This window comes from Delphinus delphis, chromosome 15, assembly GCF_949987515.2.
Source record: "Delphinus delphis chromosome 15, mDelDel1.2, whole genome shotgun sequence".
NCBI lineage: Eukaryota > Metazoa > Chordata > Mammalia > Artiodactyla > Delphinidae > Delphinus > Delphinus delphis.
The window spans coordinates 64,000,942-64,026,590 of NC_082697.1; the positions used below are offsets into that span (position 1 = coordinate 64,000,942).

The following is a 25,649-nucleotide window of genomic DNA, read 5'->3' on the forward strand; positions in this document are numbered from 1 at the left end:
AGTTATTTTTGTTCCACATGGAAAGTAATCATGAAAATACAGAACTTTTTTTTTTACTTTTTATTATGGAAAATGTCAAATATACACCAAATAGAGAGAAAAGTGTAACCCCATCTCTCATCACCAGCTCTAGCAATTACCAGCTCCCGGCCAATGCGGTTTCATCTGCGCCTTCACTCACCTTCCCCTCGTCCCAGATCAGTTTGATTGAAGCAAATCCCATAAATATTTTATCTCTGAAAATTGACTCCTTTTTAAAATGTAACCATACTATCATTGTTACACCTAAAAACATAACCAAAAACATCACGAAAAGGCATAACTATTATTTAAAATGTTCATGTACCCTTTAGAATCATCTCACCTACCACTAGTGGGTACCAGTTGACACTTCAGGAAAGAATGGTCTAGAATATATGAATAGAAGACGGAAGGTGGGAAAATGATTCAACATAACCCCATCTCTCCCCTGCCTTTCCCTAAGCCAGCCAACCCTTCTCGTTTTGTGTACCTTCTCTTCTGTTCTCTAGCAATGTACATTGCAGATATTTCCACAATGACAACGAGGATTTGGTGTCCTGCTTCTTTCGCTCGGCATTATAATACTAGCCCGTCTTCTCCTTGCTGCTCTGCAGCTTCCTTAAGGATAATGACCCTTTTTTTTTTTTTTTTTTTTTTGCGGTACGCGGGCCTCTCACCATCGTGGCCTCTCCCGCCGCGGAGCACAGGCTCCGGACGCGCAGGCTCAGCGGCCACGGCTCACGGGCCCAGCCGCTCCGTGGCATGTGGGATCTTCCCGGACCGGGGCAGGAACCCACGTCCCCTGCATCGGCAGGCAGACTGTCAAGCACTGCGCCACCAGGGAAGCCCTAATGACCCTTTTTAATGCCACTAGTATTCCACTGAGTAGGAATTCCGGAGTTTGCTTAATTCAGCCCTTTCCTGTTGCTATTGTCAGTAATGGACCATTGTACATAATGTTCTGATGAATACCTTTTGCAGAAAGCCTCTTTTATCCCCCTTCTCTTTTCTGATTATTTCCTGAGGATGGGTTCCCAGAAGTGCCTCTAGCCACTCTCCTTCTCCTTCTTGTTCTGCCTCCCACCTTCCTCTTTAAACAACAAAGAAAAAAAAGTATTAATATCAGTCTCTCCCCACTGAGCCTTCTGTGTCCCTCCCTGCCCCGCTCTTCCCTCTTCTCAAGAACAGAAGAAAGAGAGGAAAGGAACCATTTTGTTCCCTAAAAGTCTGAAAACATGGGGCCCCGTGCATGCACACCAGCTGGATTTCCACAGGGCTGCACCAGTTTTTCCCTCAGCCTTCCCTCTCCTCTCCCTGCGGGTTCTGGTTTAGTTAAAAGGGAGACCAGAATGGGTTAGGAACCCAGGACCTGCCATTTGAACTCCACTCGACTTACTAGCTATTGACCTTGGACAAGTCATGAACCTCTCAGAGCCTCAGTTTTCTCATCTATAAAATGGGAGTGATCATAAGCCTTACAGCATATGGTGGTGTGAGGTTTAAAGGGGATAATCCTCCAAAACTACCTTATGAGTTATGTATTATTATTATTAGCCCCATTTTAACAGTATTTTACGTATGAAGTGCTTGGTACATGTTTATGCTGTTGTTGGTATCTTAGTTGCCAATATTCTTAAACTGCCAAGAGCAGCCAATAGGGAGCCGGCTGTGCGAGCTACACGCTCCATCACTGGTTACATGAACTGTTCATCGCTTCCTCTGCGCTGTTCTTTGCTGACCGTCGCCACTGTCCCCACTCATTCTACCTTTTCCCAGTCTTCCAGGGTCATCTCAGGTGCCACATCCTCTGTGAAACTTGCTAAGAGCTCCCCTGATAGCCCACCCCGTGCCTCTCCTGAGCCCAAAGCAGCCTCCAACACTCCCACTGCACTTAGCAGCAGTGTCTTGGATCAAGGCCGTTGGTGAATGTCTTTTCCCCCTGCTGGTCCGGGGTTAGAATCCCTGGCCGAGGAACCACATGTGTGTCCCCAGTAGATGGCACAGTGCCCGATGCTTGGGAGGCAAATGCCGTTTAAGAGTAGTTTTAATCCCAGGCTGCATAGCATTTATAAGGTAAATAATCTTACAGAAAATTTCAGAAGATTCCTCCAATTGATTTATAGTTGTTGAAATTTTCACCTGGTATTTGTTTTGGGATTAAGCAAGCCATCAAGTTGCCTCAGGCCCGGAATCCTTTGGCTTCTACCACATTTTTTATTATAATGGAACCATTGTGCCTGGCTGTGGGAAAAGCCAATATATATTTATGAATATGAGCCTGCAAATAAATCAGGACAAAGGACCCTTGTCCCAAAGGCCAAAAAGAGTAAATTTCTACCCCTGGGCTCTCTGGGGAAACAGCAAGTGAAAACTTTATTTCAGGAGTCTCATTTCCTCTGGGCATTTCATGCAAATTGTGTCTTTCTAGTCTATAGTATAACCTTTCATAAAAATAATGTTTATTGATTTTTTTCTCATTAGGTAGTAACATTTGTTCATTGCAGAAAATCTCAAAATGGCAGTTTGAAAGTTTTCTTGTGAGCCCCGTCCAGAGATAAGGAAGTCAGTATTTTATTACACGTCCTCAAATTCAGATGCCATCAGGACCAGGCAGGAAGCATGTATCCTCCGCACGGGGTGGGCCGACCTGTAAACCAGGGACCCCCGCCGGGGCCCCCGGTGCTGAACGCCAGCATATCCTTGCCCTCCGGCACATTCCTTGTAGGAATGTACCTTTGGAGTTGCCAGTCACATCTCCTGAATTTTCAAGACAAATCAGAAATCCGCAGTTTTGTGTGAGCCTCCTAATTTTTTTAATACCCACCTCGTTTAAATAAGAAGCAAAAGCACCTTTGGGCCAAGTGAACGCACCTGAGGCATCCTTTAGGTCCTATTGTATAGCACCTGGCATCTTGTTACAACTCCCTTCTTAGTCTTAATTACTTAATTACCATATAGAGTCTAGAGGAGGTACCAGTGGGCTTTGTGTTCAGTCCTGGGTTACAGGTTCCCTAGATGTACCTTAGAAGCAAAGGGTTCAAGAGAAAATCCTTCTAGAATCTTCCCTCAAACAGTAAGTATGGATTGAGCACCTACCATGTGGCAGGCTGTGTTAGGCACTGGGTGCTCTCAGCCAATGACCCAGACAGACCAGGTCCCGAGCTCAAGGCCCTCCCATGCTAGTGTGAAAGCAGGCTGTACCCCAGCTCACAGAAACAAGAACGAAAGATCTATAGAGAATGAAGAATGAAGATAAACTCAAGTAACAGCAGTGAGCTGGTGACTTAAGTTCAGGGGTCAAGGAAGGTCTCTCTGAGACGGTAACATTTAAGCAAAATAAGACAGAGACAACTATGCAACCATAAGAGGAAAAGAGCATCTCCAGCAGAGAGAATGTCCTATGCAAAGGCCCTGAGGTGAAAATGAGCTTAGCATGTTCAAGAATCCAAAATAAGGTCCACGTGGGGCTTCCCTGGTGGCGCAGTGGTTGGGAGTCCGCCTGCCGATGCAGGGGACACGGGTTCGTGCCCTGGTCCAGGAAGATCCCACATGCCGCGGAGCTGCTGGGCCCGTGAGCCATGGCCACTGAGCCTGCGCGTCCGGAGCCTGTGCTCTGCAACGGGAGAGGCCACAACAGTGAGAGGCCTGCGTACCGCAAAAAAAATAATAATAATAATAAGGTCCACGTGGCTAGAAGGTGGTAGGTTGGGACGGAGGGAAACGATGAGGCTAGAGAAAGAGGTAGGAGGTTTAGACCAGGTAAGGAGTCTGGGTTTTACCCAAGCATAAGCAAAACCCCTTGCAGTATTTAAGGAAGGGACAATGCATATTGCTACTATGAGGATCAGTTATAGCAGACAAAAGTAGGAGGAAGACGAGTAAGGACGCTTCTGCAAAGGTCCAGCAAGACGTGATGTTGGCTTGACCAAGATGCTGGCGGTGCATAGGACAGTAGAGGATGGATTCAGGTGGAGAAAACAGGATTTCTTGGAAGAAGATAAGGGAAAGCGAGCAACCCAAGATTAACTCCTAGATTTCTGGGGCACTTGACCATTGCTCGTTTGCCTGACCCCTTAGCAGCGCCCCATACAACTGACCACCGCCTTCTGGAAACACTTTCTTCTTTTAACTCCCATGACAACAATCTGTGCTGCTTTTCTTCCACCTTTACTAGTCAAACACTGACGACCTTACAGAACAAACACTGACGACCTACCATTTACCTATTGCAATAATGTCGTGTAACAAGCCCCAAATCAGTGCTTTGAAACGTTAAGCATTTACAGAGCCTTCAAGTTTGCGGGCGAGCTGGGCAGTTTTCCTGGGCTCAGCTGGCATCTCTCCTGCATCTGCAGCCAGCTGTAGGTCTTGGCTGGGAGTGGTTGGCGGGTCTAGGATGGCTTCGGCTGGGATACCTGGGGTGGCTCTGCTCTGCTCTGAGTGTCTCATCCCTCCACAGGCTACTCTAGGCGTGCTCTCGTGATCACAGAAGAGCAAGAGAGAGAGTGGAAACGTGCAAGGCTACTTGGGGCCCTGGCTCAGAACTGGCATGATACATCCCGCTCTTCTGGCCAAAGCAGATTTGAGATGGGGGAATAGACTCACCTCATCGGTGCAAGGAAACCTACAGAGTCACATGGGAAAGAGACAGGAGAGGTGACAAATTGCAGACGTTAATGCAGGCAACCCCAGGACACTCTCACAGTGCCATCTGTGCTGTCCACAATCGCCACTAGCCACAAGGAGACATTTAAGTCTAAATTAACTACAATTTCAAATGCAGTTCCTCGGTTACACCAGCCACATTTCAAGTGCTCAGTTGTCAGAAGTGGCCGAGGCTACTGAACTGAACTGCACAGATGCAGAACATTCCATCATGGCAGTGAGTTCTGCAGCACAGTCCAGAGGGAGGGTTTTCTGCTTCCAAAGTCCAGACCAAAGTGGACTTGCGTGGGCCGGGAATGCCCAGCAAGCAGTCTGAAGACAGTGCAGGTTTTTTTTCTCAAAGCCCCGAAGGCATCCGATAACAAGGCAGTGATTTCGGGAGATGCGTAACACAGGAAGGCAGCTTCCCTAACTGTTATAATCAGACATAAAGACTTAAACTCCAGAGCAGGACCAGAGGAAAGGAAGGCTGAGAGGGACAGTGATTTGTGGAATGCTGTCATTAAGGAACCACAAGCACCCTCTAAGTACCATGCGCCTTACACGCTGCAGAAGCCGACAGCTTTTCATTTCACAAGTAGGAAGGACAAAGAACTGGGCTCGTCCAGGCTCCTCCCTCCTCTGGGCATCTCTGCTTAGCTTCCCTGCCCCTTTCAGCGAGAAGCCTTTGCGGATCAAAGGCATGCATCTTAAAACGAGCTACCTACTTGTGTATGTACGAATTTATCTCAGTTTGGCAATAATTTTTAAGGACCATACCCAGTGCCACTGGTAGGGACAGTGAAGTGTAAATCAGTACAACCTTTCTGATAAACTTGGGCAGCAGACATCAAGAGCCCCTTGGAGATTAGAGAGGAAGAAAGATGTTCCCCAAAACATTTTTGCTCAAGGATGGTTAATGCAGCATTGTTTAGAATGGCAAAAAATTAGAAACCAGTTGAACACCCAATGATGGGGAACTTTCTCTATAATATAATAATACCATATTTGGCATTATATTTCCATATCTTGGTATTACATACAATGGAAGAATGTATACACACACTCACACAAATCATGTTTTCAGAGACTATTCAAAGACATGGTAATGCTCAGGAAATACTATGAAGCAAGAGCAGGATATAGCCAGTGTGTATATTATGGTCCCAGCTATGTAGGATTTATGTAAATATGTGTGTAGAAAATAAGGCTGAAAAGAAATACGTCATGATGACATTGTTTGCACACCGTTGTCGCTTCTCAGTACCTAGCGCTGGAGGGTCAGTGAATGTGTGTGAAATGACATCATCTATGGAAGGAAGCATCAGAAGTCGTCGTTTTTATTTTCTTGATTGTGCTTTCACAGTCAGCATGTTTTATGTTTATGATCAGCAAAAAGTTACTGTTAACAGTTATTGAGATCACAGAATCACAGGAAGCAGCTTTCAGGAACACAGCGAGCTTTGTATAAAATGGGGATTACTTTAAGGACAGGACCAGCGTGATGGGTGGGGAACCCCACTGGGATCCAACACACGTCCAGCCCTGACCCATGAGCTTGCATGAGCCTGTGCATGTTTTTCAGGTACTATCCAATGGGCCACCCAGCCTCTGTCCACCTCTACTTCCTTGCTGACCGTTTCCAGGGCTTTCTGATCAAGCATCATGCTACCAATCTGGCCGTGAGCAAACTCGAGACCCTGGAGACATGGGTGATGCCAAAGAAAGTCTTCAAGATCGCCAGCCCACCCAGCGACTTTGGGAGGCTTCAGTTTTCTGAGGTAAGAGGCCAGAAACTACCACACGACATCCCCTCTGGCAGTCCACTTGCTGGGTTCTGTTTCTGCTCTGACACTTGTAGTTGGAGCTGGAGGAGAAGAGGACTTGAAGAGGCCCAAAGATAAGCTGGCCCTGTGCCTGGAGAAGGTTCAGGGTGGTCAATATCAGTGCACCAACCAACCCGGAGCTTTGGTATATTTTTATGGTAGAACTTCTATTCCTTTTCATTTTTCACCCTAACCAGTGATTCCTCCTAAACCTATGTTAGTAATAAACCAGTAACAAACCAGTTTCCTAATGAAGTTGCGGCATGAGTCCCATCTTACAGATTGGAGAACTGGGGCCTGTAGAGAGTCAGTGATTTTCTGGATCGTAGCGAGGAAGCAGAAGGGCTCAACATTGAATCCAGGTCTCTTAGACCACAAATCCCGTGCTTAATTGTGCTTTTGTTTCCCCAGTTCCTAACACAGGGTTTAACTCAAAGTAAGCACCAGAGCAGTCATTGAATGGATGAGTGAATGGGTGCATGCGTGCATAGAGGGATGAACAGAGGTGTCAGTGGATGGACAGATGGTCTGATGCATGGATCCATGGAATGCAGTTCCCACCTCCCCAGGACCGCATTGGCTTTTAGTTATTTTTCTGCCTGGGGAGATGGATTCACCTAACACCACCCACCCTTGTACCATCAGCCCCACCTCGAGACCTGAAAGGCCCTACATGATCTGGCCTCTGTCTGCTTCTCCAGCCTCATCCAGGACCACTCTTCTTCCCGCTCACTCTTCTTGCATCTTTGTCAAACATGCCAAGTTTATTCCTGCCTCGGGCTTGACACGTGGTGATCCTCCTTCCTAGAATACTGTCCCCCAGGTTTTCACCCTTTTTGTTGTTGTTGTTCATTCTGATCTAAGTCCAAATAGTGCACCTTCAGAGAAGCCTTCCGTGCCCACCCACTTAGGCCACCTTTCTACACCCAACACATCTCTATTTTATTTCTTTCTTAGCATTTACCATCTCAAGTGATCTTGTTGATTTCTCTGATAACTTGGTGATTGTCTGCAAGAGAGCAGAGATCACAGCACTGGCTCACTGCTGCACCCTCAGCACATACAAGAGTATACAGCCTTCGTAGATGCTGAATAAGATTTCTGAATGAGTGAGTGTACGTGCTTGGGTAGCGATGCTGGTGGGAAGGGGAGACATGATCAAGCTTGGTGAGCATTGCCCACACAGAATTCCAGCACCTGATTTCTAACTTCCCCACGTCAGCAAGAAGCTAAACGGGTGATTTCTTTCCCGGAGTTCAACATCCCCAATGTGTTTGGCTGCTGGGTGAGGGATGAAGAATCCTGTTTTAGAATATGGAGAATCTTGAAGGTCAGGAGTGGGGTGGGAGGAAGTGTCTGAGTTGCTTCCATTTTCCTTGCTGGTCCTCTTCCAGTCCCTCTGGCCCCGCCTGGCCGACCTGTGCCCGACTGGATGGGCACTGAACAGGCATGGGTGGAAGTTTCTTGTTCAGCCACCATTTTCAGTTAAGGTTCCACATGGATTGGCCGGATCCGAGCTGCCATGGGAGCCCACTCCATAAATTACTGGCATCAGGGGGCAATTAGACGCTGTCCCAGTTGGATTCTGTGCTGGGGGCCCAAGAGGCCAATTGAAGACATTAATGTCCCATTTAGGGAGATGGATGCGTGGTGGCTGGGCTCTCCCTGTTTATCAGCCTGCCAGTGGGTGACTGGGCACGTCCGGCAGTGACGGATGTTGGCCCCTCTGTGACTAGTGATTTGTGAGGCTTTCCGCTACAGCTCTGGTGCCCTTGGTGTGGGAACCACCCAGCTCTCTGGCAGAGTAACAGCATGTGATGCAGGGAACCCTGAAACTTGTGTCTTGATTTTTTTCCCCTTAGTTTTAAGGCAAACAGTGTAAAATTGGATGTGAAGGGGGGAACGAACTGCAGGGCCACTTTGTGGGCTATTGAGAACCTCCGTTGGGTCAGCACTGTCCCAGGGCTTTGCGTAGGGCCTGGCTCATGGCAGGCGGCCAGTGTCATTGAATAGCTCCAATTTCTCCATCCCTGGGAGTCCCATGTTAGTGGCTTAGAGGAAACATGCTCATTCCTTCAGCAGGCAGCCCCCAAGTGCCTACAATACATGAGGTGTGGGAGGGGCAGTAGTGTACCAGACAGACCAGACCCTTGTTATTGTGGAATTGCAGTCTAGTGGGGCACTCGGCCAGTGAGTGAGCAAATAAATGAACAAAAACGCTCCAGTTAAAGGCAAGTATTATAAAGAAAATAAAACTTCATTCATGTGATTCCTGAGGACTTGAGAGGCTGGTAGGGACAGCTTTCTGTTACCAAACCAAACTTGGGTCTGCTCGCCCAAGCACAGCAAAGCCAATCTACTGACACCGGGTTGTGGTGAAGGAAAGCACAGCGTTTATTCTAGGGTGCCAAGCAAGGAGTCCAGGCAGCTAATGCTCAAAAGATGCAAATTCCCTGATGGTTTTTCGGGAAAGGTTTTTAAAGACAGGATGAGGGAGGCCGGTTGTTGGGTGAATCATCAGCTCATGGACATTCTTCTGATTGTTTGGTGGTGAGGTAATCAGGAGTCAACATCATAAACCTTCTGGTTGCAACCCATCTGGGGTCTAGTGCTTGTGGGCAGCATACCGTTAACTTCTTCCACCTGGTGGGGATTTCAATATCTGTAAAACAGCTCAAGGATATGGCTCAGGATATTATCTATGGCTCTTGAGGAGGAACTAAAAGGTCCTTGACTTTGTTTAATGACTAAACTATTATTATTTTGTCTCACTTGACTGTTTTCCTTTCTTTCTGAATTTTCTCGCTTCTCTAATTAAATTTATTCTGTGGAACTCAAGGAAGGCCTAGGAGGCTGAAGTTTTTATTCCAGACAAGAGGCAGGTGGCGGACCTAGGAGGATCTGTCTGGAGAAGGCCCTGTAGAGTCCTGCTGGGTTACATTTGATGGAACGATTCATTTGGGAAGGCTTTTCTAATGAGATAACTTTAGGGTTGAAACCTGTAAAAGAGTCAATGGTGGGAAGACCTAGAACATTCTTGGATCTTCCAAGAGAAGAGCATGCGCAAAGGTCCTGAGGCTCCAGGAAGGAGGTTGGCATATTCAAGGAGCAGCAAGGCCAGTGTGGCCAGTGAGAAGGAGGAAGGTCTCAGGGGGGCCAGAGGACAGATCATGAGGGATCTCGCAGGCCCTGGAAAGAAGTTGGAATTGCATTTCAGGTGCAGTGGGGAGGAAGCCTTGGTGACTTTGAAGCTGGGGACCAGTATATTGAGCTTGAACTTCAACACGTACTGAAATTTGAGTAATTGACCACTTGGCAGTGAATGGCAGCGGACTTCCACAGTGAGGCCTGGTGAGAAGACCTTGAGGGCCACAGATGATGTGACAGCAATGGGGCTCCCTCTCGGGCAGCCCCGCCTCCCCTCATGTTTGGAGGCAGTAGCTGATGTCCTCCTCCTCTCCTAGATATAGGACAAATTCAAGTTTCCCACCGTCAGCTGCTCCACAGCTCTTCTACCTGGGTTATCTTGGTTTTAGAACTCAGACTTAGGAGACCTGTTCACCCCCATGTCTCTGGGGGATCCAAAGATGATGTTCTGGACTGTCCCCCCGTTCCCCTAACGGGTCATACATCCCTTCCTTAAGTAGGACCCCAGAGTGGTTTTGTGATCATTGATCCATTTGTCCATGTGCTCGGCCCCTAATCTTTCATGACACATGTAGATAACGGATGGATTGATAGGTAGAGATATTGAGCACTGACCACATGCTCAACACTCTTTTCGGCACTAGTGATATAGTAGTGAACAAGCCAGATGTAGTCCCTGCCCTCATGCAGTTGACAATTTGGGTTTTTTTTTTATTTTATTGAAGTATATTTGATTTACAATGTTGCATTAATTTCTTCTCTACAGCAAAGTGACTCAGTTACACACACACACACATATATGTGTATATTCTTCTTCACATGACAGTTTTGAGCTATGGAGAGAGACGTGTAAATTAGAAGTTGTGATACTGTGCAAAACAGATAGATAGATAGATAGATGATAGATAGATAGATAGATAGATGATAGATAGATAGAAGATAGATAGATGATAGATAGATAGATGATAGATAGATAGATAGATGATAGATAGAAGATAGATAGATGATAGATAGATAGATAGATGATAGATAGATAGAAGATAGATAGATGATAGATACATGATAGATAGATAGAAGATAGATAGATGATAGATGATAGATGATAGATAGATGATAGATGATAGATAGATAGATGATAGATGATAGATGATAGATAGATAGATGATAGATAGATGATAGATAGATAGATGATAGATAGATAGATAGATAGATGATAGATAGAAGATAGATAGATAGATGATAGATAGATAGATAGATGATAGATAGATAGAAGATAGATAGATAGATGATAGATAGATACATGATAGATAGATAGAAGATAGATAGATGATAGATGATAGATGATAGATAGATGATAGATGATAGATAGATAGATGATAGATGATAGATGATAGATAGATGATAGATAGATGATAGATAGATGATAGATAGATAGATAGATAGATAGATGATAGATGATAGATAGATGATAGATAGATGATAGATAGATAGATAGGTTAAAAGGCTATGCTGGGCAACTGCTTAGACAAGCACATCAGGGGTGCTTGTAAGCAAAGAAGCCTTCCAGGTAGAGGTGACACCTGGGCTGAGAGCTAGATGATGAACTGGCCAGGAGGGGGGCGGGGAAGGAAGGAAGACGGAGCCCGAAAGAGGGCCGGGCGTGGACGGAAGATCAGGGGAGAGAGAGCCCTTCTGGCAGAGGCGCCGAGAGTGTTCCAGGGTGGCCTGGAGCATGGGGGAGGAGAGGGGAGGGAGAGGGATGGAGATGAAGCTGGAGTTCGTAAAGGACCAGACCTCGCAGGATAGGACAGGAGGAAAGACTGGACTCATGAACAGTGGGAAGGAGCTAGAAAGGATTGTATGGATGGAGGTCACAGGATCAGGTTTCTCTAGAACAATCTCTGACTTTGAGGCCTAGCTTGCATCCTGCCCACTCATTCATTTATTTCTTCAATAGACAGTGTTGTTTTCATTCCTCCTGTGCTTCAGCTGCTGTGCTAGGCCCCAGGGGTCCTCAGTAGGAGCCAGTACCTGGAGAGGGTGGCAGGGTGGCAGAACAGGCCAAGATCTCCCAAGGCTGGGAGGGACGGCCGCCTCTGTCCCAGCATAACTCCCTCTGCTGCCCCTTAGGACAGCTCCTCAAGGCCAATCTTGGCCTAAAGATGGAAACCTGAAGCACGTTGTGGGCCAGGAACATGGGGTGGTTGTAAAACCACCCCATGTAAAACATGGGGTGGTTTTACAACCACCCCAGTAGGTGGTAGGCACCGGCACATGTGTTTTGGATGGATGAATGAATGAATGGATTAGTGGGTGAGTGAGTGAGTGAATGGGAGGCAATATATAGAAGAGTGAATAAGAACCCAGACTCTGGGGTCAGACTTCCTGAGTCCCCCTCACTGATCAGAGCTAGTCATCCAACTGCTCTGAACCTCAGTTTCCTCATGTGTGAAGTGAGGATAACGTCAAGGGTCCCCCCTCCGTGGAGTTGGGAATGTTAGCCAGATCGATGCACCCACCCACTTAGCAGTAGGTCTGGCACACCAGAAGCTCTCAGTAAATATGAACCGTGGAGCCCTGTGTCCTGGGTATAGTAACTTGTGGCCCGAACAACGAGAAAGTAAAGCAGCTCATGTTTGCACTGCACATGTGAAGTCTGCTGAGGGTGTAGACATGTTTAGCCACACCTGCACCCCAGCCTGCACACACACACATCAGAGACGCTGCTCACAGAAGGACCACGGCAGCAGTGTCCTTGTAGTGTGCTCATCTCCTGCTACCATGTACCCACATGCTGTGTCTTCAGAACATTATATTAAACCTCCTGGGGGAGAGAAGAGCCCCTAATTTAATCTGACTTGAAATAGTATCAAAGCTCAGTATCAGGGATCTATGTGGTTAATTCATTTTTTGCCAAGTCATTCATGCATTCATTTGACGGGTGATTGATGGAGCATTGATTGTGTACCAAGCACAGTGCTGGGCACCAGGAATCAGCAGGGGACCAGCCACAGGGATTTGAGCAGTGAGAGGACATTTCACAAGGTCTTTCTGGTTACTGGGTGGAGAATAAATTGCAGGCAGCAACAGGGGAAGGATGGAAGCCAAGAGCAGATTTCTGGGGGGTCAAAGCCATACACACCCCCCGCTGGCTGGCAGGAAGGATGGATATGGTACAACCATCTCCCACCCCTAGAGTCCAGCTCAGAATGCTTTAGGGAAGCCGAAGCTGTGTCTTCCCTGGAAAGCTATCTGAACTCCTGCAAATGATGGGCGATACTAAGGGGCCCTCACGTTTCCTAGCTTATAATAGGGCAGCTCCAAATCCTGAGCTCCACTCTTGTTCAGAATGATTGTACTAAAAAGAGGCACATTATCTGGAAAGCCAGTGACTAAAGTGGAAATCACCTGCACCTGCTGAGTGGCAGGGTGTATGTTTCCATGGAATGGCCTGCAAGCAGGTATTCATTCATTCCATGTACACACCACACAGTAGGCACAGGAGGCCCAAAGGTTTAGTGAAATGGACCACAGGCCTCGTAATCCTTCAGACTAGGTCCAAATCCCAGGTCTCCTGCTTACTGCCTGTCCAACATTAAGTTACTGTGCAAGTAACTTAATTGGAGCCTCAGTTTCCTCATCTGTTATATGGGTATATGAAGCCCAATAAGCAGTAGCCTAGGCCTTCCTAAGAGGCCCAGTGATTTCAGAACTCGCTCTCCTGTTTCAGGTCGGCACCGACTGGGATGCCAAGGAGCGGCTCTTTCGCAACTTTGGGGGTCTCCTGGGGCCCATGGATGAGCCAGTAGGCATGCAGAAATGGGGGAAGGGCCCCAACGTGACTGTGACTGTCGTCTGGGTGGATCCCGTCAACATCATCGCAGCCACCTACGACATCCTGATTGAGTCCACTGCCGAATTCACCCACTACAAGCCCCCTTTGAACTTGCCCCTGAGGCCTGGGGTCTGGACAGTGAAAATTCTCCACCACTGGGTGCCAGTCGCAGAAACCAAATTCCTCGTCGCGCCTCTGACCTTCTCAAACAGGCAGCCCATCAAACCGGGTGAGTACTTCCACTATTTCTGGGGGGTAATATTCCATTGCCCGAGGCCTCCTGGGTCCTTCACCCGGGCGGGCGGTGTTGCTCAGACATGGGGCATGTGGGCCACCTTCGAGAACAGTGCTCTCTGTTCTCAGGATTTTTTCCTGCTCATCTGTCATACAGAACCTTCTAATTTTCTGCCTGTCTCTGCACACTGAGGTGATGTCATCTGTCTCTGTATTAGACACCTATTTATTAGATGCTCTCTCACTGGACTTCTAGAAGGTCCTGATCATATTTAAGACAGGTGGGAAATAAACCCAAGCTGAGATTGAGTTTCAGCAAACCTTGTTCAGTGTTTTTAAAAAAAAGAACTAAAATAGGAATCTCTGTTCATCAAAAGCATGATACTAGGTGAGGAGACGTATCACATACTAAAGGAAAATATTTGCACACACAAAAAAGTACTCAAATTCGGAAATCCCCTAAGTCAGAGCAAGCTAGAAGCCACAGGCCAAATCCAGCCCACTTCCTGTTTTTGTAAATAAAACTTTATTGAAATGCAGTCATACTCATTTACATATCGACTGTGGTTGCTTTGGGGCCATAACGCCAGCATTGAGTAGCTGCCCACAGAGCCAAAAGTATTTGCTATCTGGCCCTTTAGAGAAAGGGCCGATCCCTGATACAAAAGAAAGAAAAAAGAGAGAGCATATACACACACATATAAAAAGATGCTCAGCCTCATGAATAATGAGAGAAATGCAAATTAAAAGCAAAAAGAGATTCCACTTCACATCTGCCATGTTTAGGACATGTTTGAAGATGAGACAACATCATTTGATGGTCAAGATGGAGAATAATAACTGTCCATGTAAGTGCTAGTGAGAGAGCCATGTAATAAAATGAGTTCGCATTTGCTGGTGAAGTTGAACATATACACACGCCCTACCGCACAGAAATTCCACCCGAGGTAGAGGCCATAGAGACTTGTGCAGAAATACAGCAAGTTGTTCATAATAGCACCAAACCAGAACCAGTCCAAATATCTGACATCCAATGGACCGACAATGTGGTCTGTTCCGACAGTGGAGGTCTACGCAGCAGGGAACACGGCGTAGGACGTGTCCTAGAACGTAATGTTAGGGTGGGGATATCAGAATTACCATGCATGTATCTAAAGTTCAAAAATAGGCCAAGCCAACCATACAGTATTTCAGGGTTCATGTATCAGTAGAAAGCTGTAAAGAAATGAAGGAAATTATTAACAGGAAATTCAGGATGGTGGTTCCCACTGGGCATGGGGTCAGGGAGAGGGGTGTCAGACTCCTAGCATGCCTGCCTTTTTTCTTTTTTTTCCAAAAGGGTTTCTTTTATTTTTCTATTCCCCACCCCCCTTTCTTTTATCACAAGTAACGTCTTCCTCCCTGCTCAATCCCATCCCCAGGAGTGGCCACTGCCAACAGTTTGGTCTACAGTCCTTCTAGAGGTTTCTCAGTGCTTTTAAAGCATTGACATAAATCACAAAGACATTGTCACTCTTTTAAGAATAGAATGACACACTTCGTAGTGAAACTTGCTTTTTTCACTTTCCGAGTCAATATACGTAAAGCTGCCAGCTGCCTAGTGTTCCTTTGGGTTAAGGACCCACAATCTGTCTGTCCCTACCCCACCCCCGCCTGGGTAGACACATAGCTTCTTTTGTTGTTGTTGTTACAGATGCCACTGCAAAGAAGATTCTTGAACCTAAGATAGTATGTGCCCATGAAGATGCATCCATAACATAGATTCCTAGAAAAAGGATTTCCAGGTCTCTTAGTGTTTGAAATTGTTCACCTCCATTTAACAGATCGCAAACCCAGAAGCCAGAAACGCATTACAGCCTCTGTTGGCTAAAAAGAGCTCTGGGCTGGGTGTCATTTAGCCAGTGACACAAGGAGAGGGGGACATAGATATGGGGAGGGGCACCTGGAGTCCTAAGAAGGGAGTGTTGATGTGAATTCTGTCCATTTCTGCTAAGTTTTTCTGCTAAGTTTCTGTGCTGAACAAGCAGAAAGATTTGGACCTCATGTTTTCAGGTAATGGAAGTCTGCTTCTCCTCTCCCCCATGAAACAGGCAAAAGACAGCTCCTCCAGAACTAGCGGGGCCAGAGCCCCCCCACTTAGGGTCCTCAAGTGTCCCACGGATGAGGCTCACGTCCTTAGCCTCTCTAAGGGTTCCCAAAGCCAGACGTGGAGGAGAGGGATGGAAGTGGCCGTCTCCTCTTTGCTTCCCATACAGCTAATCGGACAGAAAACGAGTGACCCTGAATCCATCCCTACCTCAGTAAAATAGCCCGAGGCCATTCATGGGGTCCTGATTTTCCCGATCTTTTCTCCTGGGATTTCTGAGGACAGCGAGGCTCTCCCCACGCATGCCCAGGATGAGCCAAGGGTCATTTTACCCCACCGGGAGCAGCCCCCCAGTCATCAGTAATTGGATCTGTTAATGATGTTCTGGTGACAGGGAACACGAAGGTGCGAGCAATGCAATTTGTAGAATGATTCATCAAGAGTAATTTGCTATTGATGCATCCCTGGTAATCTCAAGAAATCTGATGAGGTGGAATTGAGGGAAATTTAATTATAGAGGCGAGCATTGTGGGCTGATGCTATAATAGCATTTCCCACATGAACCTCATTTTTCATAAGGGTTTTCTGCACAACCACAATATTTGGTTACCAGCGTTCAAGTGTTTGTCAACTCCTCTTTTCACTTTGAATGTCCTGCCTTTTCTCAGTTTGGGTGTCTCCCCAGTCCCCAGCTTCTCATCTCTGCAGTCCCTGCAGAGATGAAGGCGTTGAGAGGCTCTAGTAGGGAAGTCAGGACCTGCTCCAAAGAGAACAGGCTCTGTCCTCCTGAAAAAACAGAGCAAAAGAAAACAGGGTTTTTTTTCCTGAAAACCCTTTGGTGGGCATCAGGGAGAGGTGGGCCAGACTCCTTAAGGAACTCGAGAAAGAAAAGCTCTGCTAAGTATAGCAAGATAGGACATGTGCTCCAGGCGTGCTTCTCAGCTTTCTCCCACCGGTTCCCCTCCAGACCAGAGTCCAGCCCCCCAGCTTCCTGGGGCATTGGGAACTAAAGGAATGACTTTCTCGTACATGCAAGTCAAAGCATATTTTTAGTTCAACTAGCTTTCTCATTGCTTTTTGTTTTTTTAATTATCTTATTTATTTATTTTTGGCTGCATTAGGTCTTCGTTGCTGCGCACGGGCTTTCTCTTCGTTGTGGTCGGCGGGCTTCTCATTGCAGTGGCTTCTCTTGTTGTGGAGCACGGGCTTCAGTAGTTGTGGCTCACGGGCTCATTAGTTGTGGCTCATGGGCTCTAGAGCGCAGGTTCAGTAGTTGTGGCTCACAGGCTTTAGTTCCTCAGTGGCATGAGGGATCTTCCCGGGCCAGGGCTCGAACCCGTGTGCCCTGCATTGGCAGGTGGATTCTTAACCACTGCGCCACCAGGGAAGCCCTCCCATTGCTTTTTGAAGGGCAGGCATATATACACGGTCTTTCTTCCTCACTCAGGACCACACATATTAGAAAGTAACGTGCTGATTATCCAGGCTCTCCTGGTTGTCTCCGAGGGTGACAGCCACCATCAAGCAAAGAGGAAGCATTGTCATCTGAATGCTACATTGTCTTATAAGGAGGTTTCTTCTAATCCTAGTGATCTTGGCTGTAGCAAAACCTGATTTGGTAAAACACGACCTACCAGAATCATTAGCCAGTCTTTTCAAAAAAATATATTCTTGTGTTTGGCAATGAAATAAGCCATGAGTGGGAACTTCCTCAAGATAGAAACATCTAGCTTCTTTCCTTCAGTCCAAATGTCTAGACTTTCTGCTTCCCCATCTTTAAGCCCTGGGAAACAGTCACTGTCTCTCTTGTTCATACATTACTTTACTGTTTACAAAGCACGTGAACTTCTACCTGAGCCTCGTGCCAGGTAGAAGTGAGTCTAATTGCTGGAAGGGTGAGTATCCCCATTTTGCAGATGGGGAAACCAAGTCTGCAAAAGACTAGCTCCCAGATGGAAAAATATAAAATAAAAAACAAAAGCATTCTTTTAGCTTCCTGCTGCTGTAGGAGCCTCTTGGTAGAGTATCACAATGACAAGAACGGGCTTTGGAGTCAGCCAGCCCTGGATTTAACTCCAGGTCTGTCTCTAAACTACAGCTGCTTCCGTTTCCTCATCTGTAACATAGGGATGATAAAATCCGCCCTATAGTTGTGTGTGTGTATTGTGTACGAATAATGCCAATAATAATAATCCGAGCTAAACTTTCCCAAGTACTTAGAATATGCCAGGCAAGATTTTAAGCACCTCACATGAGTCAGCACGTTTAATCATCACAAACAAAGCTACGAGGAAGGTACTGGTTCTCCACGCATTTTATTGATGAGGAAGAAGTAACACACCTGGTATGCGGGACATGGGGATTCAAACCCAGACAGCCTGACTGCTGTCCCCGAGCTCTGGCGTGAGACCCCAGTGCTCAGCAAGGTAGAGCCGTTTTGGGAGCCAGCTGGACCTCCCACCCCACCCCACTCTGGTCCCAGCTTCGCGGTTTCCAGGACTCCTTGCTGTGGGCCGTTCATGCCCCACATCTTGGACCGAAGCAGAGATCCAGGTCTTATACAGAGTTCATGGTGGGCATTCAGCAGCCAAGGTGGGGCTGCTCGCCAGGCTCTGAGGTCCACAGACCCGGGTTCCAGCCCTGGCTCTGACTCATCACCTGTATGATTCGGGGAAAGATGCTTTGCATCTTTAATGAGCTTTAATGAGGCTTTGCATCCTCTGTTCCCAATGCCTGGAATTCTCTTCTCCAGGATCTGCACGTGGCTTCTTCCTTCCCGTGAATCAGTGCTCAGCTCAGATGTCATCTCCGCAGAGAGGTCTCCCCGGCCATCCCAGCTAAAATGAACACCCTTGTCACTCTCTAACCCAGGAATCAGCAAGCTTTTATTGTAAAGGGCTAGATAGCAAATTTTTCAGCTTTGTGGGCCATATACAATCTCTGTCTCAGCTACTCAGCTGTGCTGTGGTAACGGCCATAAACAATATGTATCCAAATGGGCATAGCCATGTTCCAATGAAACGTTATTTACAACAACAGGTGGTGGGCCGCATTTGGTCCAAGGGCCGTAGTTTATCAAGCCCCTGCTCTGACTCGACACAGCCCATTTATTCCCTTCATGACACTTATCACTTTCTGGAATGACCTGATTTATTTACTTCTTTCTTTCTTTCTTGTCATCATTCTTCCTCCCCTGGATTGCACTCTCCTTCATTGTCTGGTCTGCTCCACCGCAGAGTAGAGCCTGGCACTTAATAAATCTGTATCAAATAAATAAATGAATGAATGCCTTGCAGATGTAGATGTTTCGTAAATATGTGTTGAATGAATTATCGTCTGGCCTATAGAAAGGGCTCCGTAGATACATGCTGAATGAATAGGTGAGCGGACCGTGCCCTGCACAAAGTGGGCTCGTACCTGTTGAAGGAATGTCCTCCTAGGCTCAGTTTCTTTGTCTGTACAATGGGAGTGCTAAAGGAACTTCCTCGTGAGATTGTCCCGCGAACTGAATGGTGCTACCCAGTGCCCAGCACACAGTAGTAGGTGACCGGTCCATGGCTCTTCTAATGATGTAATTGTTCCCTTTGGCTTTCAGAGGAGGCATTGAGGCTGCACAACGGGCCCCTCCGCAGCACCTACATGGAGCAGAGCTTCCAGAGCCTGAACCCCGTCCTCAGCCTGCCCATCAACCCCGCCCAGGTGGAGCTGGCTCGGAGGAACGCCGCGTCCACCGGCGCCGCACTGGAGCGCTGGCTGGACTCGCTGGTGGGCGGGATGTGGACCGCCATGGACATCTGTGCCACAGGCCCCACCGTCTGCCCAGTCATGCAGACCTGCAGCCAGACGGCCTGGAGCTCCTTCAGCCCTGACCCCAAGTCGGAGCTGGGCGCAGTCAAACCCGACGGCCGGCTCAGGTAGCACCGGGCACGTGGGGGCCCCAGCGGATCTCAAAGGGGAAGCAGCCAGAGGGCCAGTGGGAGCCGGACCCTGGGCTCCCACCCCCGGGGGTGGGGGGTGCCTTTTGTGAGCGGGGCTCTCCTGGCCGTCAAGTGACGGGAGGGAAGGTTTGGAGGCCGAAGCAGGTTCTGCCAGCCACCTGACCCAGCAGGCCGGCTCCCGGGGGTGGGGATGGCTCAGTCCCAGCACCGTGGTGGTCTTACCTCTTCTGATTGATCCTCGAGTGCTACAGGTTCCTTGTCTTCCCCCTCAATGACCTGACCCCCCCCCCTCACCCCGCCCAGACAAGTGATTCCAAAACTTTTATTTTGAGCAGCAGAGCTTTGTTGACTAAGTCGTAGGCGGAGGGAGGTCCAGGGTGAGGAGGAAATCCAGGCTGCTCTGCTTGAAGCTGCGAGTGTGAGATTCTTTCTCAAAGCTCAGCCCACCGGGCAGTCCCCTGCCAAGGGCGTCTCCTAAGGTACCTCGTCAGAACCCAAGGGCTCTACAAAACCTAGTTTGAAAAGCACTGCCCAGAGGGTGGGTTTGCTCTCCAGCCCCGCCCTTCAGCTCCTCTGGGCCAGGAAACCCTTGTGCCAGCCCTGAAGTGACAGGACACTAAAGTCACGCTCTCGTGGGCCCGTCGCCAGGGAGGTGGCGGGCTTCGCAGGGCCTCCCACCAGCCCTTCTCAGGTTCAGCCATCCTCCTTCGTAACTAGATGAGCCGGAGAGCCTTCTGATGTGCCACGGCCAAGGTCCACCCAAACTGTGACCGCCAGACATCCTGGGCTCCAGGCCACCCTCCTTCGAGGCAGAAATTGGGCGATGCTCGTGAGCGTGAGGGTCAAACCCCCAGCCGTTCGTGGGCGAGGAGATCAAGACCATGACCCCTCTGGGCCTTGACAGTGGGAACTTTGGGGACCATGGCCATGAAACTCATAGAGATCCTTGGGAGCAAAACTCCTGAGCTGGTCAGTACAGCAATACCTGTCACGTGCCTGAGCCCTTTGTTCTGAGGTCAGGTGTTTGGAACATTTGTGAATCGCACACTCGGTGCTGCTGGGAGCGACCAAACTGCATGGAACAGACTTTTCGCGGCCAGGAAAGAGCATTTTAGATTTAGTTTTTAAATTCATGCCCTTTCTTATCCAAGGTGCCAACAGGCCCATCTGACACGCAGTGTAAAAGTGGGAAGCTTGAGTATCTGGTGGTTTGAAACCTAAAGAACAGTGTTGTTCAAATTGCTTGAGTTACTAGAAACGCAAAGGGTTTCCTTGCCATGTGTACATCGGAGGGCTGCCCTACTCATCCGGAGACCCCTCCCCGGAGGCCCCCTCCTCCGCTGATCCCACCCTCCCCCCAAGGACAGGGTTCTCTTGGAAAAGTCCTCCCACGGAGAGCTGGTCCTTGGCGATTCCCCTCCAGTGTGGGCTTGAAGGTACCGCCGTTTGCTCCCAGTGACCTGTCAGCTGTCGCCCCCTACTCACACCCCCAGCCCAGCAAGGCAGAATGTCCTATGGGCCATGGAGGATATAGAGAAGGGACACTTTAGATATTTATTATTTATATGTTTTAGTCAATGACTAATTAGTAGGTGCTGTTTTTGCAGCTTGTCAATTACGTTATCTTACTAACTGAAGCTGCCTTTATTCACTAAAGGCCCCTCCCCCCACCCTTCCACTCCCTCCCCCTCTCATCCCCCAGCCCCTCATGTCTGTCTCTGTCTCTCTGCTGCTTTATCTATCTATCTATCTGTCTATCATCTCTGTCTCTGCCCTGCGTTCTCCGTGTCCTCAGTGGGAAGCAGGGGACTTGGACACCATGAGGAGAACGCCTCAACCAGCATCACCCACTGGCCAGAAGTGGGGTGTCCTTGGGAACAGTGGCGCCTCGCTCTTCCTCATGCAGGGTGTTAGCGTGACTCAGCCCTCCGGCTCTGGGGGTGTTGGAATTCCTGAGCCATCCCCGCCACCCGCCCCCAGCCCAGGGACGCAACAGGCCAGCAACTTGCGGAGGGAGGCTGTGCCGGCTGCAGAACCTGGGGCGTCCCCGCTTCCTCCATCACTGCCCTCCCGCAGCCAGTCTAACCGTGGGCCTCCATGTGAGGGAAAGCAGGCTCCCTCCACGCCCTGGAGGAAAAGATATCTATTTTAGGAAGATGGTAGGGGGTCAGACCCGGCCAGGAGAGCCCAGGAGCTGGCCCAGTGTTTCCAGGGACCTCGGCGTGGCTTTCTCAGAAAGCCCACGAGCTCCACATGGGTTCGCAAGTTCTGTGGGAGCCAAGAGGCCCGTGTCACATCCACTTCCTGCCCCCGGCCTCTGCCTCTGGCCAGGGCCTCCCTGAGCCTGTGGAAGCCGCCCGGGGAGCCGCCCTTTCACCCTTCTCGCCACTAGGGCCCTGTGTGTCATTTGTGATGGTTTTGGGGGCTTTGCCCTGGCACGTCCCTGTGCACCCATGAGCCTGCAGGCTCCTCGACGGGGCCCCACCTGCACCCTGACGTTGCTGACTCCTGTTCCATCCGGGAACAAGTGGAGAAATGGGAGAGCTGGCTTACTCTGGGGACGGCCCCCACCCCCACGGCCCAGGCCCCATTCCCTACTCACCGCCAGGAGACTGGGACGCTCAGGGGCCTCATGGGATGTTCCTCAACATCCCCCGTTTTTGAACCAGAGAATCACTTTGACGATGTTACATTTGGCTTTAAGGAAAAAAGGGAGAATTTCAAACAAAGCCCAGGATGATTTGAGCAAAGGTGATGTTTTCCCAGGAGAAATAGTTTAACTCATTTTTGTAATCTACCTGAGGATGATTTATTAGTTAGAGGCCATTGGTCAGGCAACCTTGAGCTGTGGCTGCCTGAGGGTTTCAAAACCTGAGAACATGGTCTCTGGAAATCCTATTAAAGAAGCAAAGTGACTGTGGGCTGAGTCACTGACCAGGTCCTCGGACTTCAGGAGGGCTTAGAGGTGGGACGTGGGCTCGGGGGAGAAGGACACATTGAATAAGCTGCGACACTGTCCAATTTCCCATTCACCCCTGTGACGTTCAGGAGGCAGGCAGCCTTCCTGAGTCCCGCTTCCCCGGCCATGTGCAAGGCGGTCTGTCTCCAAGGAGGGCACGAGCAGTTCCTAGGACCCCCATGTTCTCAGAAGTGCAGATGCTCCTCCCTTTGGAGAAAGGCCGTTCTGATCTCATCAGGAATCATTCCGACTTCATTTGCCATTGTTAGTTTAACTTTCAAAATGCCAGTGGAGTTGAGAAGGAATGAGCACGCCGCCCCAAAAGGGCAGATTACAGCTGCTCTGGGCACATGCCGGGACTGGGGGGGACCATGCTTCCTTCCGGTTCTCCAGTTTGCAGGTGCCAGGAGGATGCTGGCTGGAACCTTGATCTCTTTGCCAAGAGGGTGCAGGGGAAAGGAGGGCGGTAGCTGCTGGGTGTTGGGCCTGAGCAAAGATCCCTTTCGTAGCCAAGTTCACTGGGGACTCAGGACACGCTCCTCCAGCAGCACCCAAGGGGGCTGTGCTAGAAACAGCTGTTAGCAAACACCTGCCAGATAGAAGCCACACCCTCTGGCAGGGGCTACAAGTGGCTATAGGGCCCAGAACACTAGCATAGATGAGTGACGCCGTCGGTGTAAGACGTTAGGGAGTGGTGGGGACTGTAGTCTGCAGTGTGCGCATGACACAGACAAAAAACTACAGCTGCATCTCAGCTCCAGCCTGAGTTGCATGTGAGAATACGGGCACAGTGCAGCAGAATCATCTAACTTGGTAAGGGAAGCCAGAAATCCATATTTTTATAGGAAATGTGATTTTGAAATGTTGGCATTTTTTTCTTTCCAGAGTGTAGGCAAAGAGAAACCTCACAGTTCAGCCTGTGCGCTGCCAGCGACCTCTGCTCTCTGGAGACGTGGTTTGAAAGGAAGCTAGGCTTGTCCCGGTGGGGGAGGGAAATGACACCACTAGGAAGGGGCAAAAAACTAACAGCTCATGTCCAGCTCCGAAGGGAATGGGGACCTCTTACTAGTCATTCCCATCCCAAAGAAACGGTCCCTCAGAGGAGAAGTGTCTCATAACTGGCGTGTTCAGCTCTCCTGGTCTCAAGACAGTTTGTACTGAAGGGAAGATGGCACAGAATTTGCAGACCCCAAGAGCTGCCCCTTAGACGTACGGAGGTCCACATTGGCCTGGTCCCCGCCTTCCAGAATTCCATCCTACCAGGCGGAGAGGTCCAGGATGTGTTTCAGGAGGAGGGCTTGGCGTGTCAAACAAACAGCCCGGCTCTCTCCAGATCCCAGGTTTTAGCAGCCATCTTGCCACATGTCCGGAAACATCTTCGGAAGCCGTGCTCACGGGAGGTCCTCTGCTTCTGCCTCACTTACCTTACTATGCCCATGGGTCAACCACAGGCGCTACCTCATGTGTCTGCTGAGAAGTTTACCGGGGTGGGGGGTGGGGGGATAAAGGTGTCCAAAATCTGCTGGAGCTAAATGCATAATCTATGCAAGTTCTTTCTTTCTTCTTTCTTTCTCTCTCGCTCTCTCAGTAGTATTACTTTTTTTACCTGGCAAACAAGATACTGTACAGACCCCTCTTAAGACTGAGGAGGGCTTTCACGTGCCACCTGTGTCTGCCCCTCACGTTGTCATTGGTTCTGTCCTTGCCAAGCCGCAGGCAGCCAGAAAGCAGCCCTCTGTCGCCCTCCCCTTGGCTGGGAACGCTCCAGCCGCCTCTGCCTACACACCCCGCGGGAAAGCAGGTTCTGCACCTTGCCACCTCCGTTCACAGCTCCATCCTCTCCACCCCTCGTTTGCCTCCCTATCCTTCCCTTCCCCCACCCCCAAAAGCCGTAGGTTTCTCCTTTTTGAAATGAAGCCTTAAAATTATTTTGGGAAAGCTAACCACCCTCCCCCTCCCATTTCCACCAACATCCGAGAAGAAAGAGCATCTTGAAGCTCTCAGGGCAACCCCCTAAGCCAGGGGCTGCCAAGCTGTAGCTTGCAGATGTGATAGAAATGGCGTCTCTTGTCGTCCTGAAGAAAAATTTTCTGTTTTTCCTATGGGTAAAATGAAGGCTTGGGTGCTCATCTAAACCTCAACCAACTCCCGAAGCACTCTCCTAGAGCATATCGCCACTGCGATGGGCTGCCGACGTGGGCTTTCCAGCCCTCCCCCGACCCCCGAAACTTGGTGACTTTAGGTACTTCATTCATGGGTGAATCAGGAGAGTTTCTCAATATATCTCTTCATCCTTCCTGCCTGGAAAGTGATAGCATTAAATAGTCCCAGCGGATGGGTCATGTTCTCAAAGGGATCACACTCTACCTACTTGCAGAATCCCCCCATTTCCCTGCCATCGCTCCAGGGCTGATGATGGAGGCCAAAGACAACCCCAGGGTTTTCATAGGAAATTCACTGGAATTGAGCGCAATCGTCTTTGTCGTCCTTTGTCTTTATATATATACATATATACATATATATGTATATATATATATATATATAAAATTACGTTGTCAAAGACGTTTGGGTATTTTTTTTAGAGGCGTCACAATAAGTTATTACCGTCCCCCTCATTGTTTTTCAAAGACATGTGGTGATATAGTTTTTAAAAAATAACTATTTTGTTATAGATCATAATACGCATACAACTGTACAGAAATATTTTGTAATGTATTGATTTTAAAAAAAAGAGAGACTGTAAATAAAGTTTTTAAAAAAAGAGAGAATTCGAAAGGCACACACTGAAAGATGTAGATATTTTGCTATTTATTTAAAGGAGTATTTTAAGAGATACTGAACTATCTGAAATTGACCAGTAATCAAAGTTCCAATCATCCGAATGCTTTTCCTCGCAGTAGAATGTGATTCTCAGAAACAATTGCACTACCGGCCCATTTTTGCACCTTTTCTGTCTTTT

General features: G+C 48.6%; 1 protein-coding gene across 1 annotated transcript in view; it reads left to right on the forward strand.

Annotated features, from left to right (window-relative positions):
* The window catches only part of XYLT1 (xylosyltransferase 1), a 323,319-nt gene that overhangs the window by 284,737 nt on the left and 12,933 nt on the right, over positions 1–25,649 (forward strand). Inside the window, exons 11-13 of the mRNA XM_060031007.1 lie at positions 6,251–6,446; positions 13,369–13,702; positions 19,389–19,707. Coding sequence (XP_059886990.1) covers positions 6,251–6,446; positions 13,369–13,702; positions 19,389–19,707 — 849 coding nt within the window. The remainder of the gene's footprint in view (positions 1–6,250; positions 6,447–13,368; positions 13,703–19,388; positions 19,708–25,649) is intronic.